Here is an 18052-nt window from a genome sequence, read left to right as displayed (position 1 = left end):
TTTTTTGTGCAACATGATACATATTTAATTGATCAAACTGGTGATCTAGAAATCCACGCAAAACTTATAAACCTAGACAGAGGTAGTAAAGTGTGGCGTCACGGTAGTTCCTGGAAATGTAATTTGGTGCCTAGAATAGACGGAGCTGTAAGTCTAAGAGGCTATATCTATAATGGTTTTGAATTTAGCCTGGTTTAAAGTTTCAAAAATTCCTACAAAAATTCCATATGTTCTACAAACTTGCAAAATTTAAAGTTGAAAATCAAATGCATTTGGTAAGAATTAAAAAGATATATATACAAATGAATAGTGTCAAATGGTGGAGGACCAGTATTCAGGCTGAATTTCTTTTTTCGCTACAACCAAATGCAAGTTTGGACTTAATTTTACACATACATAAAATATCACTTCTCTAATATATGTACTTTTTAAAATATTTTTTTCAAGAAAAATCAACGGAGTTTTCACCGTAGAGGTGGTTTTCACCATATACTCCGTCTTTATCTTTAATATTCATCTTACACTAGCCCAATATCGTTTATGTCTGGAAAAACTGTAAACTTGGACTTTCTACATTTTGATTGTAGGATTGTTTGAGGAGAGATTACTTCGATCAACCATGTAATTTCTTGGCATTTATGAGATCAAAGGTGAAACCTCTAATCACTTAAATACATTTATCTTGGAGAATCCCACGTCCTTTAAGTGTCCACTTTAGTTATGCAGTGGTGGCAACTTTAGTCTGAGGCGGTGGAACTTTTAGTGCCCGGTGCTATCAACATTCTCGCACGGCAGCCAGTAAACTCTTGCTTCACGCGGCAGGGCCAGAGAGCAAATGTTCACGCCGTTTCTTTGAGATCAAATGGTTGGGATTGGAAAAAATTCAAGTTTTCGGAGGTTTTAGCCACTATTTCAACTTAGCCAGATCGGACATTCTCGCATGGCAGCCGGTAACTCTTGCTTCACGCGGCAGGGCCAGAGAGCAAATGTTCACGCCGTTTCTTTGAGATCAAATGGTTGGGATTGGAAAATTTTCATTCGGAGGTTTTAGCCACTATTTCAACTTAGCCAGATCGGTAAGCAGCGGCGCCCACTAAAATCAGAAAGCCCAAAAGTTTATTATCGTCGCAACAAATTCCGAAAAATGCGAGTAGTAGTTATATATGAATGGAACGTATATTCATTTGTCGATTCACCCATACCTCAACAACAGTTACACAACCCGAATGACACAAAAGTATCGACAACAAGCAGAACAAATTCAGCAGCCAGAATGAGCAAGCACCAGAATTCAGAAGCCAAATAATGTACGTATAGTAGGATGCATACGCAAGACTATGCAGCGGCGGCGGTGGTAGTCGGGATAACGACGGATCCCAGCTCGGGCGGCTCCTCCTCCGGCGGCGCGACGTAGCTGGCAAGGTCCCTGGGCTTGACGTTGACGCGGAGGCCGTTCTTCATGAAGAGAGTGAGCGATATCTTCTGCTGCACCTTGTGCCCCGGCACGAGCTCCACCGAGTGGCGCAGCAGCACCGCGGACGCGATGGACTTCATCTGCAGGTAGGCGAGGTCTTTCCCGAGGCACGTCCTCGGCCCGCCGTTGAACGCCACGAAGCGGTACGCGTCCTTGACGGGCTCGAAGCGGCTGCCGTCAGCCGAGAGCCACCGCTCCGGCCGGAACTCGGCGCAGTCTTTCCCCCAGATGCTCTCCATCCTCCCGACCGAGTAGATGGAGTAAGTGATCGCGGAGCCGGCCGGCACCACGGTGCCGTCGGGGAGCACGTCGTCCGCCACCACGTACTTGGAGTCCTGCGGCACCGACGGGTACAGCCGCAGCGTCTCCGCCAGCGCCGCCTTCAGGTACACGAGCCGTTCCAGCTCGTCGAAGCCCAGCGGCTCCTCGGTCCACTTCCCCGTGCCGTCGTCGTGCTCCCCGCGGGTCTCCCTGAGCACGGAGGCGATCTCCAGGAGCACCTTCCGCTCCACGTCCCGCCTCTGCATGATCGTCCAGAAGAACCAGCTGAGCGCCACGGAGGAGGTGTCGCGCCCGGCCAGGAGAAAGTTGAGCGCGATCCACTGCAGCACGTCCTCCGGGAACGCTTTCCCGTTGCTGTCGCGCTTCTTCATGAACCGGGAGAGGAGATCGTCCGAGGGCGTGGCCTTGCGCGCCGCGATGGTCTCCGTCATGAACTGGTCCACCACGGCGAGGCTCTTCCGGAGGCTTTGCTCGCTGCCGAGCCCGAGCGCCTTCTTGACCCGCCACAGGAAGCTCGGGAACAGGAACCTCTGCATCGTGGCCCCCGTGGCCTCGTCGAAAGCGGCGGCGAAGGGGTTCTCGGGCAAACCCGGGGACAAGGTCTCGGGATCCTTGCCGAAGGTGAGGCCACAGATGTTGTCGAAGGTGAGGCGAAGGAGGAGGTCCTGGAGGTCGACGCTGGCGGCGGCGTCGCAGTGGTCGGCCAGGATGCGCCAGAGGCGGTCCTTGATGGAGCGGTTGGCCCAGCGCGCCATGGCCTGGCGCAGCGTCCGGGTGGTGAACTCGAGCGCGGCCGTCTTGCGCTGGAGCAGCCACGTCTCGCCGTCCGAGTTGAAGATGCCCTGGCCCAGGAGGTCGTGGAACGCCGCCTGCCACATGGGGCCCTTGGGGTAGTTGTCGAAGCGCGCGCGCAGGATGTGCTCCAGGTTCCGCGGGTTGCAAGTCACCGTCACCAGCCCCTGCCGCCGCGCCAGGAACGGCAGCGGCAGGATGCAAGTCTGGTACGTGGCCGCGTCGCCCGTGGCGCGGAGGTTGTCGGCGATCCAGTCGTGGACACGCGTCCGGTTCGCCACCACGCTGGGGAGGCTGCCCACGAGCGGCCACATCCGGGGCCCCGAGAGCCGCCTCGACAGCGCCCAGAACCACAGCATGTACGCCGAAGCCAATGCCGCCAGCGTCGCGGCCACGGCGTAGGGTTCCAACTGCAACTGCAACATGCCGCCGCCGCCACCCATTGCCATGGCCATGGCCATGCGCGGTACTACGTAAAATTAAAGCTTTGGAATAGTAGTACTTTGCTAAGTGGCGATATGATTAATCGAGAGGTGTGGATTTAGGCCCTTGTGATTAAGAAACGGTGCGGGTGCTTGGTGAGTTGGGAAATGTGTTTCGCGCCCTCGTGTATATATATACTCTGCACACGAGCCGTGTGGAAATGTTTCACTTTTGCTATTGTCTTGCGAGGTTTTGAATCCATGATGGGCGAAAAAAGAAGTGTTGCTCTTGTGCATACTTCTTGCCTTGTGGTCCGTTCTTCTCAACAAGAAAATTTCTGGGATGTTGCTCACTCTAGTAGTCTAGTGATCGTGCTGGTAGAGTGAGTAAACTAGATATCGGTTGGTGCCGTTATGTAGAGACTGTAACAGGAAGCAAGCAGCTGTAGGTATTGGAGGATGCTCTGCTGCAGAAAATTCAGGGGCGATTGCTGTCGTCAAGAGCTTTCATATTCCCTCCCGTTTGCGGAAACTAGTGAGAAGATTAGCCCATACTTTTACCAATCCTTTTCATAAGTGTTTGAGGTGCTGGATCTAGAAGCAGAGGAGGCGATGGTACGAACTTGCAAGCGATAGTAGTAGGTGAGAAACAATCTCTGTCCCTGCTAACAATCATCCAACAAACTAAACCAGAAAGTAACGCGTTAGAAACTTGTAGGCAAGCATGCGAGACAGGTGTATGCCCTTCATTTATTCTCACTTTGATCGGTTTGCATTTCTACTCACGTATGCCCCTCACAGGGGATGACAAAAAACTGTTACTTCAATTAGAAAGACGACTTACACTTTTTTTAGGAAAAAACTTACACTTCTTTTCTAAATGCGTTACTCCGATTTGCACAAATCTCCACGTTTCCTTATTTATGTTGTAGCCGCAACATTTTCCTTTCATTTAGTAACGTGGAAATGAAATTATTTTTTCATACGGTTTTTATGACCGGACCCCATTGTCATGAGATAACGGAACAGAAGTTCACAACACCCACTCAATAATACATACTTGCCACACGAAGCTCACGAGAACACACCCAGGACCTAACTAGAAGTTCGAAACAAACTCGATCAGTTCATCACTGATGATTTGATTACAGACTCCGAAGGCCGTCAAATTCATTGTTGACATCGTGAACTAGTGTTTTTGAACTTGCTTCTCATTCATTCTTCTTCACCCTCAACTCGTGTCTCCCATGTCTTCATCTTTCCCTTGGTGAGCAGCTTCAGTCCTTCTCACATCGATCTTGGATTGTCTTGGATGAAGTCGTAGCGCTTCCTGTTGTAACCTGACGCAAAGTACTTCTAAGAGCAGACAGAGCAAACAAGCTCAACTAGTGTTATGATCATTTTTCGTCCACACCTCTACAATTACAAATCAAATGAAATTGTGAAAATGTTTTTTTCTATTTTCAGAAGAGGAAAATAGAAAATATATGTGGGCCTGCAGTGGATTGGGCCATGAGACTTGCTGGCTCGGTACTTGGGCCGCATTTGGTCATTTATGTAGGTTCTGCTTAAATTTGGAAATTGCCCAGCCTGTTACATGCTGCGAGTCATGGGCCGTACTTTGCGGCCTTTATCTGGTCTGTTGTGTCAAAACGTCATCCACAGAAAATCCTGCCTATTTTCGCAGCTAACACCCCCCGTGAACCGAATGCACGACAAAAAAAAGAAAAAAAATCCTCTGCACGTCTAGCAGGTAGCGCTGTGTCACGGGGTGTACATATTGTACAAGTTTAGGCTGCCAGCCGTCGGAAGTGCGCAACGGATAAATACTGCTACCAGCTCGTTGGAGGGTGCGTCGACGTGGATCGACCGTCTTCTGTTTGGCCACCCTGCATTGGGAATTTAACGTGGCTTGCGGTCAGATGGAACCGTCCAAACAGAGCCGCGCCAAACCTGCACCTTCGGAGGTCAAACTCGATCCATGTTCAACTCCCATACGCTGTGCACGCCTCCAGATTTTGGTTACCCAAAATAGTTGGCCGTCACGCGATCACTTTGGTGTTTTTAGATAGATATAAGCTAGGGTTGCGCTGCGTTGATTCGAATGGGGTTTGGCGCGCGTGCAGGGGTGGCCGGCTGCCATGGGGCGTCTCGCATCGAGATCGTTGGTGGATTTTGGGGAAGACAAGGGAGAACGGACACGGAGATGCAAGGCAAAGCCGGACAGCGAGGAGGCCTCACGCTGAAGACCAAATCCCAGGTTGTTGTGCGCGCGGAGGATAAAAGAATCGGTGGTGATCAGATTGAGGAGCTCGGAATCTGTTTTTGGACGAACGAGTCAGAACAATATATGCCTTCCTTCTGCTCCTGTGTGATTCGTTATACTGGAGTATTAGTTTTCAACTAGTAGCACGATTTTTTGGTAAGTTTTCGACAATGAGTTAGCTTTCACTCCTGGTCTCCGTACATGACTCCTAATAGTCGTCAGTACTTACTGTCCACAATTGATCTTCGGATCAAAGTAATCATGAAATACTCCTATTCTCCACGTCACTTATTTTGGGACCGAGAGAGTAGTTGTTTTGCTCCGATTCTAAGTTTCAGGACACTCCCTTATTGGTACTCTGGCGATACCCAATTACGTGTACTTTTCTTTGATAATTACCAGTAGTTAGATACGATTTCCATGTCTCGCGCAGTCGCGCGCATTGGCATGCACGGATCGATATCATGCTCTAGGGCAAAAACCACATGAGAACCAGATATGATGGTTCTTCCGCTCATTCAATTAAGCTCCACAAAAACCAACTTGCTTTGCCTTTTTATGATGTTTTGTCGGAGGGAAAGTAGTCTTGGTTAACCAAGCAGTAATCCTACTATTAACGTAGGATACCGACCAAATTAAATACAGCATCATACTACTCCTACTATACTACTATAAAACAAATCATCCAAAGCCATGATAATTAGCCCCAAAACAACTTTGGCCCCTCGAGACTGCCCATGCATGCCCACTTGAACGTGGTCACGCTTGCCGCATGATGAAAAATGGATCCTCCCCATGCATGCATGCACCCTCGTCAACCACTTTCGCCACAAAAAGACGCAGACGACGCGATCAAACGGAATTACGGAAGCCAATCATGTCCGGTTTTTGCTTAGCTTCGTCGCCCATCCAATCAATTCGTCACGCGAGAAAGGGTTAGCAATGCTCAAATTAAACTAATCCAGGCTTCCGTTTCGGCTCGGTTGCATGTCTTTATAGTTCTTCGTGGAGCACGCTCTCGGCCAGGCGAGCGATCGGATCTCTGTATCCTGTGCTTCCTTCGATTCTAAATTTCTTTCGATTCTAAATTGTTATCAAAATATTACATGTATTTAGACGTTTTTTAAGAATAGATAAATTCATATTTAAGCAAACTTAAACTTTGAGTTAAAAATTTAGGATGCGAGTAGGTAGCTAGCTACAGCCAGCGACCGGATCGAAGGGCCGAAAGATGCAGGACGCTTGCCAACGTACGTACGGGATACCCGCTGGATGGATGGATCGATCGCCTCGGGAATTGGCTCCCACGCAGCACGGGTTTCCCGTGCACGGCGCGCTCGGGAACGCCCAAAAGGCCGGAAAGCCGGCCCGGCGCCACGACCGACGTGCGCCAGCCCACGTACGACCGGCATGCAACTAGTAGCGCTCAACGGGCGCGATCGAGCAAGCAGAGCTGATCGCGGCCACTCTCTGCTGCCCGGTGGGAGCCATTATTCAAACCGCACGGCTTTCCCCCTCCTAGCTGCTGCTGCTGGCTGCGCTGCGCTGCCCGTGACACGGGTAGGCTTAAAAAAACGTGGGGGAAAGCAAAGGGAATGAGCTAGTTTTGGCCTTGCCGTCGCTTTCCGGAGCGGCCGCTCGCGATCTCATTCCGGTTGCCCGGCCCTGCCGCGGCCGGGCAGTGTGGCTAATATCATTGGAATCTGCCGAGGGGACGCCCCAAAAGCGTGACACCTTCCTCAGCTTTCCAGGAGGAGTCATCCAAAAGTTGTATCCCCGCGCCGCGGACTTAACGGGTGCTAGACTTAGATTGTGAATCGACGCCGAATGACGCGCACGTACTAGTGCGGCTGGCCTTATTTGTCCTGAGAGCACTTACGTGTACACTGGGGTCTGGGTATGGTTGGTTGGCTTAGTTTGGTGGTGCCATGCGTACCGGCGTACGGTTTGGCTGGACCCTGCCACCTTTTCCTGCCGACGAGATCGAGAGTACATGTGCAAAGCAGACAGGAATTCAGAGGGATCGAGTGCCATGCAAGTACGGTGCTTGAGTTTTTGCGTTAACTGGTATGCATGTCTTCATGCATCATGATTGGGCGTGCCTAGTTGGCGAGGTTTCTGACTGCCGTTTATGCATAAGAGAACATGCATGGTAGCTTACCTACTCCTCGTCACATGATGAACAGTTGCCTGCAGAAGGTGCAGAAGGAATTTGTGTAGCGCGTTCGCTGCTGCATGCAGATCTTCAGTACAGGATGAGATAGATGAATCAAGTCGGTGTTATTGTTTGACTACAAGAGAGTACGCAGCATGTTACTACCCTGACATCTCTTTTGAATTTCATGCCTGAGATTCACGTTCACACCTTCAATTTGGCAAGCGCGCTACTGACAAGTTTGACTGCAACCACATACGGCAAAATCGATCTCCATGCGCGCAGCTACCCAATAATTAAGTAACGTGCAAGTGCATCTCTGGTAATACTACTTTATATACGTAGTAAGCAATAAAAAGACAAACTTAATTTTGGGAAATTGGCATGCGTCTTGGTGGCAGGGTGAAGTGTGATATGAGAAAAATGCAACTTTGTCAGCTTGTTGCTAACTTGTTCATAAGCTACTCAAGAAATCTGCAAATTTTAATCGGACGCACGCGTAGGCATGCACTTCGATGGGGTCATGCATGCTAGGCCAGAGCGAACTCCAAAACTAGATTGTCCATGCACCAGGAGCCTGGTCCTCACCACGATTCTGTTCCACCAGTCACGACCCATGCAAGGAGCCAGAGATCTCAATGGAATAATGAACCCCAAATCAGCTGCCTTAATGTAACCAATAATCATGGACTCGGCAAGCACAGTGCTCATTCTAAGACATGGTGCTACGCGACACGACGGCACACTTAGGTTTGCATGCATGGGCGACCAAATCCTCATTATCAATTCGGCCCTTAAGGATGTCGGGCACGGCGCACGAGACGAGCTAATCCTAGCTAGCAGCAGTAGCAGTAGCGTTTTGCATGCAAGCAGTGGCAGCTTTTGCGCATGTCTCCTCTCCTATCTCTCCATGCTCTCGCTCTCTCTCCATGTCCGAGAAAACAAAAGGAGAAAGGAAAGGAAAGTATGCGCACCGAGACCTTCGAATCCGCTACTGCCACTGCCACGACCACCGCCTCGGCCCTAGCTAGCCCTGCCCAATTATATAAGTGCAGTCCCCGGCCCTCTGCGCTGCGCATCTATTGATTTCAGCATCGCTTCTGACCAGAAGAAGATCCCGGAAGAAACAAGATCAGGAACAGAAAGTAGCTAGAAGTCGGATAGATAGAGCAGCTAGCCAAACGGCGTAGCTCAGCCTGAGAAAAGACACACATACATACAGCTAGGGGAGGGATGGAGGTGCTGAGCGGGAGGGTAGGGGTGAAGTGCGGGCGGTGGAACCCGACGGCGGAGCAGGTGAAGGTGCTGACGGAGCTTTTCCGGGCGGGGCTGCGGACGCCGAGCACGGAGCAGATCCAGCGGATCTCCACCCACCTCGGCGCCTTCGGCAAGGTGGAGAGCAAGAACGTCTTCTACTGGTTCCAGAACCACAAGGCCCGCGAGCGCCACCACCACAAGAAGCGCCGCCGCGTCGCCTCCTCCTCCTCCGACAACAGCAGCGCCAGCAACAACAACGACGAAGCAGCAGATCACGGCCGCAGTAGTGCCCGCGAGGACCTCCTGCTGCAGCCTCCCGAGAGCAAGCGCGAGGCCAGAAGCTACAACCACCACCGCCGGCCGATCATGACATGTAAGCTAGCTATATACCAGCACTTTGTTTTTCCCTGAGCTAGTTTGTAGAGATCGACTGCTCTGCAGATCATGACGTTAATTGCTGATCTCGTCCATGCAGATGTAGGCTATGTGAGGGACGAGGTGGAGCAGGAGGTGGTGATGTGGGAGCGGCCGACGAGGGAGGTGGAGACGCTCGAGCTGTTCCCGCTCAAGGCAGCCTACGACCTCGAGGCGGCGGACAGGCTCCGGTACGTGAGGGGCGCCGGCGAGCAGCAGTGCAGGGAGATCTCCTTCTTCGACGTCGCCAACGGACGGGATCCGCCGCTGGAGCTCAGGCTCTGCAGCTTCGATATCTAGCTGGAGTACACTGCTAGATCGATTGACGCACGCACGCATGTAGCTGCAGCTCCTGCTGCTTGTACCTGACCATGCCACGCACGACATCATATCATTGCCTACGTAGTCCTTGATTTCTAGCTATCCACATTAAAAGGCGTACGTGACGGGGATACGGCGCCAGCCATGTGTTGTAAGCACCACCGTTATCGCAGGCAGAATCTGAGAGGATCGGCAAACAGCACGCTAATCATGAGATGTCCGCCACCCTTTTCCTTGGTATTTTCATCAAGAGATGTATACCACTACCGCTTTCTTTTGTTCATTCCCGCTACATATGGTCTACCAAGAATCTGGTTGCATGCACACTGACATACATATGACATGCATGCATCCATATACGATCAAAACCTATACATGACTCCTGCACTCGATCGTAGTACTCCTATAAAAAATCCCCAGTCTCTAAGTATATATAGTGCAGTATTTTGAACTTTTGTGTGTTTTCCTGGATTCGAATATTCTACAATACAAACTATAAAATCCGACTTCACGAATATATTTTCTCACTTTCTTATAAATCTAGCTACAGTAAAATATCTTACTCTCGGAGACCGTGAAAAGACTCATGTCTGTGGACGGAAATAGTCCATGTTAGCGCTGAGCCGCTGAATTTCGTCGATCGAGCATGCAAGCTCTGAAGTCTGTAATGTTTTAAAAAAAATCTTACAGTAGTTGTCAACAGTTCATACATTCAAGGTGTTAGGTGAGAACATGCAGTAAGAACACATGATTTGCGACAGTACGTACACGGTACACATTGGATTCAAAATGTCGTGCTAAAGGCACCTAATTTTAATCCGTGAGCTTGTCGTACCGGGAGTACTTCTTGTCCCTGGCCTTTCTAAGAAAAGAATTCTGACTTGCTCAGTGCATGTGATAGTCAACTGGTGCATGCTTCCCTCTAGGAAATTGCTGGCCGATCAGCTGCTTTGGAGGCTTATCGTTGGACCTAGAGTTTCAAAGTTTGCAGCTAACTTGTCGGCCATCTGATCCATGCCTTCTTGTTTGTTGACTTTCACACACTGACTAACGTAGAACAAGAATCTTAACACATTCAACACGTATTGGAATGTATGACACACATTCAATGTCCGTACCTTGTACAGTAAAGCTGCATACAGTCTGCAGAGTGTCAGCTCTGGTGTCAAAAGGCAAGCTGAAACTTGTACGTGGTTTTTTGGAAGAAAAACGTGTATGTGGTTACTCGCGCTCGACCAACAGACTGTGGCGGGCAAGCAAGAAAAATGAGAAAAGCTCCCATAGATTTTTTATTTTTTTTGTAAATGAATGACTAAAGTCTTCGTGTTAATTTTTTCAGATTTATTGGGAAAAACATATGAAACGAAATATCACTACATAGATGGAGGCATGCATGCGCATGCATGCCTGCTTGAATTGGTCTCGGAATCCAAAATGGACTTTGTACTTCCTCCGTCCAACAAAGAATGTCTCAACTTTAACCAAATTTAAATGCATCTATACGCTAAATCATGTCTAGATACATTCAAATTTTGACAAACTTGAGACATTTTTTGTTGGACGGACGAAGTAGTTTCTTTTTGCCAAGTTAACCCTCTTATACATAATAAGTGTCGTTGATTTAGTACAAATTTGTACTGAAGCTGTACTAAGTCAGAGACACTTATTATGCATGGATAGGGAGCACTACTGTATTTTGTTTGTAGCCACAACGTTGTGTCAAGGATCAATTAGTCAATCTGGCTTGTAGAGTCACATTAGTACAATGTATACATCTACTCCCCCTTCAAAGTGAGCTGCGTGTCACCCGCATTCGCAGATTGTATACCCCGTGTCAAGTGCAGTGAAATATCAAACACGAGATGCCAAATTGCCCTGTATTGAGAATGATCTGTGTATTTTTTTTTCTGAGAATCGAATGATCTGTGTAAAACGGATTATGCTATGAACTATCGCAATTATAGACCAGAGGCCCGCGGCCCATTATTTCTTCTTAAAACAGTCAGAACAATTAGGTACTACTGGACGACTGACTAAGGAGCAGCGTGGGCTGGAAACTGAATTTACAGACCCATATCCAGCAGCCAAGACAGCCCAAGTTCGCCCCGCACAAAAACATGGGCCTCGTTTCCTCAAAAGAAAAGCAGGGGCCTCTCATTCGTTGGCGACCATGGTTCGTGAGAAGGCCGCGGTCACACGGCATCGGTGGCCCAGAAAATCTTAAATGGGCTTTTGCTCTGCCCCAACGTTACCAAACTCCGTCGTTTTCGCCGGTGACCCGGCGAAGCGGTGAGCACGAACTGATCACCCTTAGACTATGGTGTTTGGACAGATTGGTGGACGAGCGTGCGGCACTGGACAAGTAACCAGCGACGAGGGGGGAGACAGGCGTGGTGTTACCCGTGCTGTAGCACCCCTCTAGCAATGGAGCTCAAAAGAGAAGCTATTAGCTATTTAGCACATAAGTATGGAAGATTCATAAATATAGCACTGTTAGATCTATTTTAGCACCATTACATCTATCTTAGCACCATTCATCTTCAGTTTCTAGCTCCGCCGACGACGACGATTGCTGCCTGTGGGTGCTAGCTGGTATACATATCGACAATGGTATCCTAGAGGTTCCTGTTAAGAAAACAACTTCCGTTTTCTGCCCTTCAAAAAATAGTACTTCCGTTCTCAATAGTAATCGACGTATTTTGTTTCCTTTTATAAGTATTACTTTGTCGACATGTGATATATGTGATACAAATCATTAATAACCGTAAAAGTACTTTTAAATATGAATTCAATTATATCAATTTTATTTCACAAAAATATATGTTGATAAACTAATTGTTGGCCAAAAACTCTGTCAAAGTAGACAAAATACGCCTTATTTTTAGGAACGGAGAGAGTATAACTGATGTGTTTTTTCTCAAAAAATAAAAAGACCTAGATTATGCTAAGGGAGTTATACAGCCCAGTCGGGTTAGGTTACGAGTCGGTTTGCAAGGAAAGATTCCTACGCTAAAAGATTGGGATGCCTCCAAAATATCGGGGAGCTTTCTTGTCTCCAATTCCAACTCGTCGCGGAACCCCCGAGTGGAGGTCGGACACCTTTCAAAGCGTTTGTTTATTCTCTGTTTGTTGGGTAGAGTTGGACCGGTATGAACTTATCCGAGTCCAGTAACCATCGCCACATAATCTTGAGATGGTGTTCTTTTTGGCGGTGTGTGTGAAGGTAGCCAAATCGGCACGTGTTGATCTAGGTGACCGCATTGGGTTTTGTTGTAACCATTTTTGTCAAGTTTTCCATTAATTAACCGGGATTCGAAAAATACTTTAATGAGACGAGGCAAAAGCTCAAAAAAGACTGAAAGTAATAGCGAGATATTTTTCAGAACACGCAAAGGATACAAAGCACCTGGACATAGTACAGCATGATATTTTCACAAGATGGGATTGAATGCGCACAATAGATGAAAGGCCAAAAGTGTGAAATACAAGGGGAGACACTAGCATCTGCGCACAGGGGTGTGTAGAATCACAAAAGAACAAGAAAAACTACCGGTACTTCCTGGACGACGAGTTCATGAACCTGATGCATTCCTCCACGGCCTCGCTCTTGTGGGACTCATCAGCGACGACAAGGGTTGCAGAATGCCGCATGCTACTGCTTCTCGCCGGCGTACACTCCAGGGAACGTGAAGCGGCACTGGAGGGGCCTTTCTTCGTTGGCGCCGACGACCAAAACGCCATGGCGACGCTTACCCTCGCGCGCCGGTAGCAGCTAGCGGCCGACCACCGTGCGCTCCTCAGGAGGCGGCAGCCGCCGCCGCGCGCTTGCGCCGGCCGGTCCCGGTCCGAGGACGACGACGTCTGCGCCGACCGGGCGGATCTGCTCGTCTGCAGGGAGATCATAGGGTTGCCGCTGGTGGCGATCTCTGGGCTGATTCTTGTACACTCACTTCCTTTCCTCCTCATCGTGGGGATTGATTGATTGATGCCTTGTCCGAGATGGTTAAGTGGAGTCTACGTATCACCAGGGTGGCCTAGGCAGGGCTGGTTTTATACGGGGCAAGAGTGTTCCTGTGCTGAAAAGAAAAGCAGACCGCTGCCACTACAAGTATGTGACGAGAGCATGAAAGGCACGCTGCAAGAAAAGATAAAGAAGCAAAGGGAGAGACAAGCTAGCGAAAGAAAAGTGTTTGGTCTAATTGACCACCAAGTTTGTACAACCGATCAGATCACGCAAACCAATGAGTAGACTGCACATCAACTCTAAAACGGTTCAATATGACCGGGAACCGCCAAGGCTCACAGCTTTAATGAAGAGGAGAGAGCCCGACATGTGTATCTGGGGGCGCACAGTATATTCTTGTTGCCTAGCGATGGTGGCCGGAGAATATCGATCTCTCGTGGAAACGATGCAGATCTCGCAAGAGGATCAGAACCAACCGAGGTGCCCTGAATCGGAGAGAAAAAAGGAAAGGGAGAAAGGGACCGGCGGACATTGGACCGGCAAGAGAGAGACCGAGCAGTTCTTTTGAGGCCCCTCCCGTCCCGGCCGCGGCTAGACGCCGCGCGCGCACAAGCTAGGCGACGCGCCAGGCAGTGGGACTACGCTACGGCCGGCGTTCTGCGCGCCGCGAGAGACAGGGTCACAGCGTAGGGGCCCGGCCGGGGCATGCGCGCTGTTCGAGGCACGGTGACATGGGACGCGACGTGTGTGTCATGGATGATCGATCGGCGGCCGCGGGCACCAATCATTGTGCAGTCGGGTGGACGTTTTCGGGGGGAAATGGGACGCTGCATGCATCGTCGATCGATGGGCAGGCCGCAGGCCTGCGCTTGTCGCAGATTGATGCTGTGGCTTGCGCGCCTTGCAGTGCGGCGGGGTGCCGGCAGCTCTCGTCTTTTGCGCTCTTGGTTTCTTTCGTTCTTTTGCTTGCTTTGGATGCTGATTGTTCCGGGTGAGTTGGTGCAGGTTTCGTGGTGTGGTGTGACGGGGGTCGCCTTGCGTCCTTGGAAAAAATGGGAGATTGGGTGTTTTTGGCGATCGAGCACTGCTACGTAAACCTACATCAGTAACATCCAAAAACCACGTTAGTCGCGGGCAAGCCACCCGTCACTACGTCACTGCCAGTGATGTGGGTATCATCACTCATGGGCGATCTGCCCGCTACTGATGTCTGCACATCAGTAATGGGGAACACCACCACGACCGACGCTAAAAACTTTTTCACGAATAAAAAAATACACACCCACTTTCACAGGCACCCCGTCCGTTCCAGTAGCTGGAATGAGAATTCATACGAATCAAAAGACACACCAGAATTCATACGAATCACAGAAAACATTACATATCCAAACTAATGAAAATGAACCTAAAACTAAAACAAATCTCCGACGACCAGCTCCTCCTCCTCTCCGACGATGACCAGCTCCTCCTCATCTCTGAGAAAACCAAATAGAAAGTGAGTCAAAGGAAGAAATCCGAGAGAGGAGAGAAATCAGAGAGAGGGAGACTAACCGTGAAAGGGAGAGGGGGATCCGGCGCCGCCCTTGTCTCCATGGCGGCGGCGGCGATCACCAGACCACACCGCAGCGGCGGGGATCCCATGATGGCGCCGCTCAGAGGTGCTGCACACCTTCCTGTGAGAGAGATATAGAGAGTGAGTGTGAGAGAGAGAGGGGGGGGGAGACTTACCCGGATTGGAGACGCCGGCGGCAATGGTCGGGGTCGGGGCCGGGCCAGCGGCCACGGGGGTCGTGGACACGCGATCGGGCGGCGACGGTCAGGGGTCCAGCGGCCACCGGGTTCGAGGACGCCAGATCCGACGGCGCCCGAGGTCGGGGGCGCCGGACCCTTGACGGTGGGGAGCCCGAGGCCGCCCTTCGCGGCGTGGCGGCGTGGTCGGGAGAGAAGAGGGGAGCTCAGGGAGGAGATAAATCAGGGAGTTAGAGTGTGGCGGCGGGATGACTGGCTGCGAGAAAGAATAGAGAGAACAGGTAGGGAGGGGATATTTTATACCACCCCTCAAATCCTAGAAATTGTTGGGCCGGCCCAAAGGCATCCAAGGTCATCAGCGGCGGGCTCTGCACCTATGCCCACCACTGATGTCTTTTTTGTGATTTTTTCAATTTTTCTGTATGTGCCTATTAGTGGCGGTCATCAGTGGCGGGTTGGTTGTGCCCGCCAGTGATAGATGTTTATCAGTGGCGGTCGTGTGCTGCGTCCGCCACTGATGTATGCCGGGTGGAAAATCGCAGTCTGCGCCTTTCTATCTGTGGCAGGCACGGACCCACCCGACACTAATGTCGACATTAGTGGTGGGCCCTCTTCGTCCGACACTAATATTCCGTCACATGTAAGTCTATTTGTAGTAGTGGAGGATCCATATGCGTAACAGTTTGATTGGGCTTGGCACCGTTGGAATGAATTCATGTTTGCATGATTGCTGCTTGTGTTTTCAATTCATTGGGAAGCGCCAGGACGGTTTTTTAGGGAGGGAAATCATGAATGAGTTCATCTTGAGGAGCAATTTTCCCAAATGCCTTCTGAAGCTGGTCTCTCCCGGCATCTACGGTACCTGAACGACACTGCACACGTTATTCAGGTTATCAAAAAAGAGAGGCTAAATTGTTTTTCACGTTATCTAACAAGGTTCTGGGGGCAACTTCTGAATACAACATAACTTGCTAAAAGGACGACCTGCAACCGCCAACCGGTAAAAGCTGCACAGCCCCGTGAAATCATACTACTCCTTGACTGGATGTCTAGATCTGAAGACTCATGACCTGGAGTCCTGGACCAGTTCAGTCAATAAGGTTTTTTACACGACAAGGTTGCACAAGCAGAGAAGCATCGCCATAAACAATAGCGTGGTACGTAAGAAACACTTTACTGCACTCCAGCAGATTACCTTTCTTCTAGAAGGGTCTTGCACATGATGATTCAGAGTTAGTGAATCTCAGTCACAACACGTTGCAAAAGTGACATTAATACGGTCAAGCAGATTCTACATGTTGGGACGGGCAAAAGGCACAGTTCGTCAAGCAACGTCGGAATGCAATCAGCAATCCGGAGTGCTTGACGCGACGCCTCGATCAGTTTATGAAAAGACGCGGCGTTCTTTCCTTTAACACTCTTCCCACGATAACGACTTGACGAGCCATTTTCCTCTTCTTTTTTTCTGTTCTACTTGATGGGCTGGGTTATCTCGAGCCAGTTCCATAAGCACCCGATTCACCTTGATCCAATAGAGACAGTTTACAACGGATCGTAGACAACGGCCCAAATATGTCGATGGGCTCTTGCAAAGTGATCACGTTCTGAGACTGAAGATGGACCATGTGTTCCTTTTGTCATTGATCCTTTTCCTCGTGTTTGGCTTCCTTTTGCTGCTCCATCTATCAGGCGTAGCGCATTTTGGCGACAGATGGCGACCTCATGCTATACTGAAACGAAATCTATATACGGAGTAGTACATATAATAACATTAAACAAGAGAAATATCAACGACGACATTGGAAAGGAATAAGAAACATTATAGAGAAATTCTATAATTGACAGCACGTATATCAACTGTAAAATGATTCTCCAAGTTTATTTGATGCATATCATTTCTTCGTACGTGCTGACGATTCATCAGTAATCCTACTATCAAGGTATCGGCGAAGGAAGCAACGGGCGGTGACTAGATTTTTTGTGTGCTGACGATTCATCAATAATCCCAGTATCAGGAGCGTCGCGATGGTTTCTGGCCTTCCACGTAACCTTTGTGATACTCCCTCTGAGACGGAGTGAGTATCATTTCACTGGACTGTATCATAGGCTAGGATCGATATACTTCCTCCGTTCTGAAATAAGTGACTTGGTTTTGCATAGATTGTTATATACACGTGTCATTTATTTCGAAACGGAGTGATTACTGATCGTGCATATATAAAGTCGTGCAGAAGTCTTTTATCTAGAAGAAAACATGTATATCCACTGTATTTTCTCTTCATGCATTTTTGTAACCTTCGGAATCAGATAACTAGTGATCAATGTTATGGGAAATTATATGAGTATCAACAGTGATTTTTTCAGTAGGAAAAGACCCCTGGATATTTTAAATTTTCTGAAGGGTGCTACATACATTGTGTTATAAAATATAGTCGATGCATCTTAATAAATCGACTTCTATTCTTCTAAACACACGTCGGTGGATTCATTGACCAAGAATTTATGTTTAAATCTCAGTTGATCTTACAGCTGGAGTAGTACTATTTAAGAACTGATGTTGTGTTATAAGTCAACATCGCAATAATATTTTTCTTGAAAAAAAATCACATAATAATTATGTACTGTATATGAAACTAAAAAATAGTGGCTACCCCCCACCGTTTCAAATGTATAAGGCTGACACGCATTTTCATGCCAAATTTTGAGCAACTATTAGAGAAAACAATATTTGGCATATACTTATAAAAGTTATACGGAGAGAAAAGATTGACGCATTTTGTTCAATTTGAATTCTGAATTCAAAATATATATTCTGCCAGATGAATTTGCAGAATGGGTGACAACTCAAGAGAAATGATGACTTTTAGAGAGGAATAGAGGTTAAATATAATCCGATTCAAGGAATTTCAGATTGAATTTTAATATCCAATTCCGCACCAACCAAACAAATTGGTTC

General features: G+C 48.8%; 3 protein-coding genes across 3 annotated transcripts; 1 reads left to right on the top strand and 2 right to left on the bottom strand.

Annotated features, from left to right (window-relative positions):
- Positions 1–1157: 1157 nt before the first annotated feature.
- Positions 1158–3194, bottom strand: LOC100833251 (cytochrome P450 86A1). Its single transcript, XM_003564592.4, has one exon. It carries the CDS (start codon positions 3007–3009, stop codon positions 1336–1338), a length of 1674 nt encoding a protein of 557 aa, XP_003564640.3. The 5' UTR covers positions 3010–3194; the 3' UTR covers positions 1158–1335.
- A 5144-nt stretch (positions 3195–8338) lies between these two features.
- On the top strand, positions 8339–9666 carry LOC100829284 (WUSCHEL-related homeobox 9). The gene is made up of 2 exons (XM_014898804.2): positions 8339–9021; positions 9124–9666. The coding sequence occupies exons 1-2, from the start codon at positions 8625–8627 to the stop codon at positions 9360–9362; spliced, it is 636 nt and encodes a 211-aa protein (XP_014754290.1). The 5' UTR covers positions 8339–8624; the 3' UTR covers positions 9363–9666.
- Positions 9667–12739: 3073 nt separating this feature from the next.
- LOC100832629 lies at positions 12740–13664 on the bottom strand. Its single transcript, XM_003564590.4, has one exon. The coding sequence runs from the start codon at positions 13347–13349 to the stop codon at positions 12930–12932; it is 420 nt and encodes a 139-aa protein (XP_003564638.1). The 5' UTR covers positions 13350–13664; the 3' UTR covers positions 12740–12929.
- Between the last annotated feature and the right edge of the window lie 4388 nt (positions 13665–18052).

Source organism: Brachypodium distachyon, chromosome 2 (genome assembly GCF_000005505.3).
Source record: "Brachypodium distachyon strain Bd21 chromosome 2, Brachypodium_distachyon_v3.0, whole genome shotgun sequence".
NCBI classification, from domain to species: domain Eukaryota; kingdom Viridiplantae; phylum Streptophyta; class Magnoliopsida; order Poales; family Poaceae; genus Brachypodium; species Brachypodium distachyon.
Note: the sequence above shows the minus strand (reverse complement) of the source record. Positions and strands in the feature narration are given on the sequence as shown.

Bases quoted from the DNA above. Each gene is read 5' to 3' on its own strand.
- LOC100833251 (XM_003564592.4), bottom strand. From the start codon at position 3,009: ATGGCCATGGCCATGGCAATGGGTGGCGGCGGCGGCATGTTGCAGTTG.
- LOC100829284 (XM_014898804.2), top strand. From the start codon at position 8,625: ATGGAGGTGCTGAGCGGGAGGGTAGGGGTGAAGTGCGGGCGGTGGAAC. The intron at 9,022-9,123 runs GTAAGCTAGCTA...TCGTCCATGCAG, and splicing joins CCGCCGGCCGATCATGACAT to ATGTAGGCTATGTGAGGGAC.
- LOC100832629 (XM_003564590.4), bottom strand. From the start codon at position 13,349: ATGAGGAGGAAAGGAAGTGAGTGTACAAGAATCAGCCCAGAGATCGCC.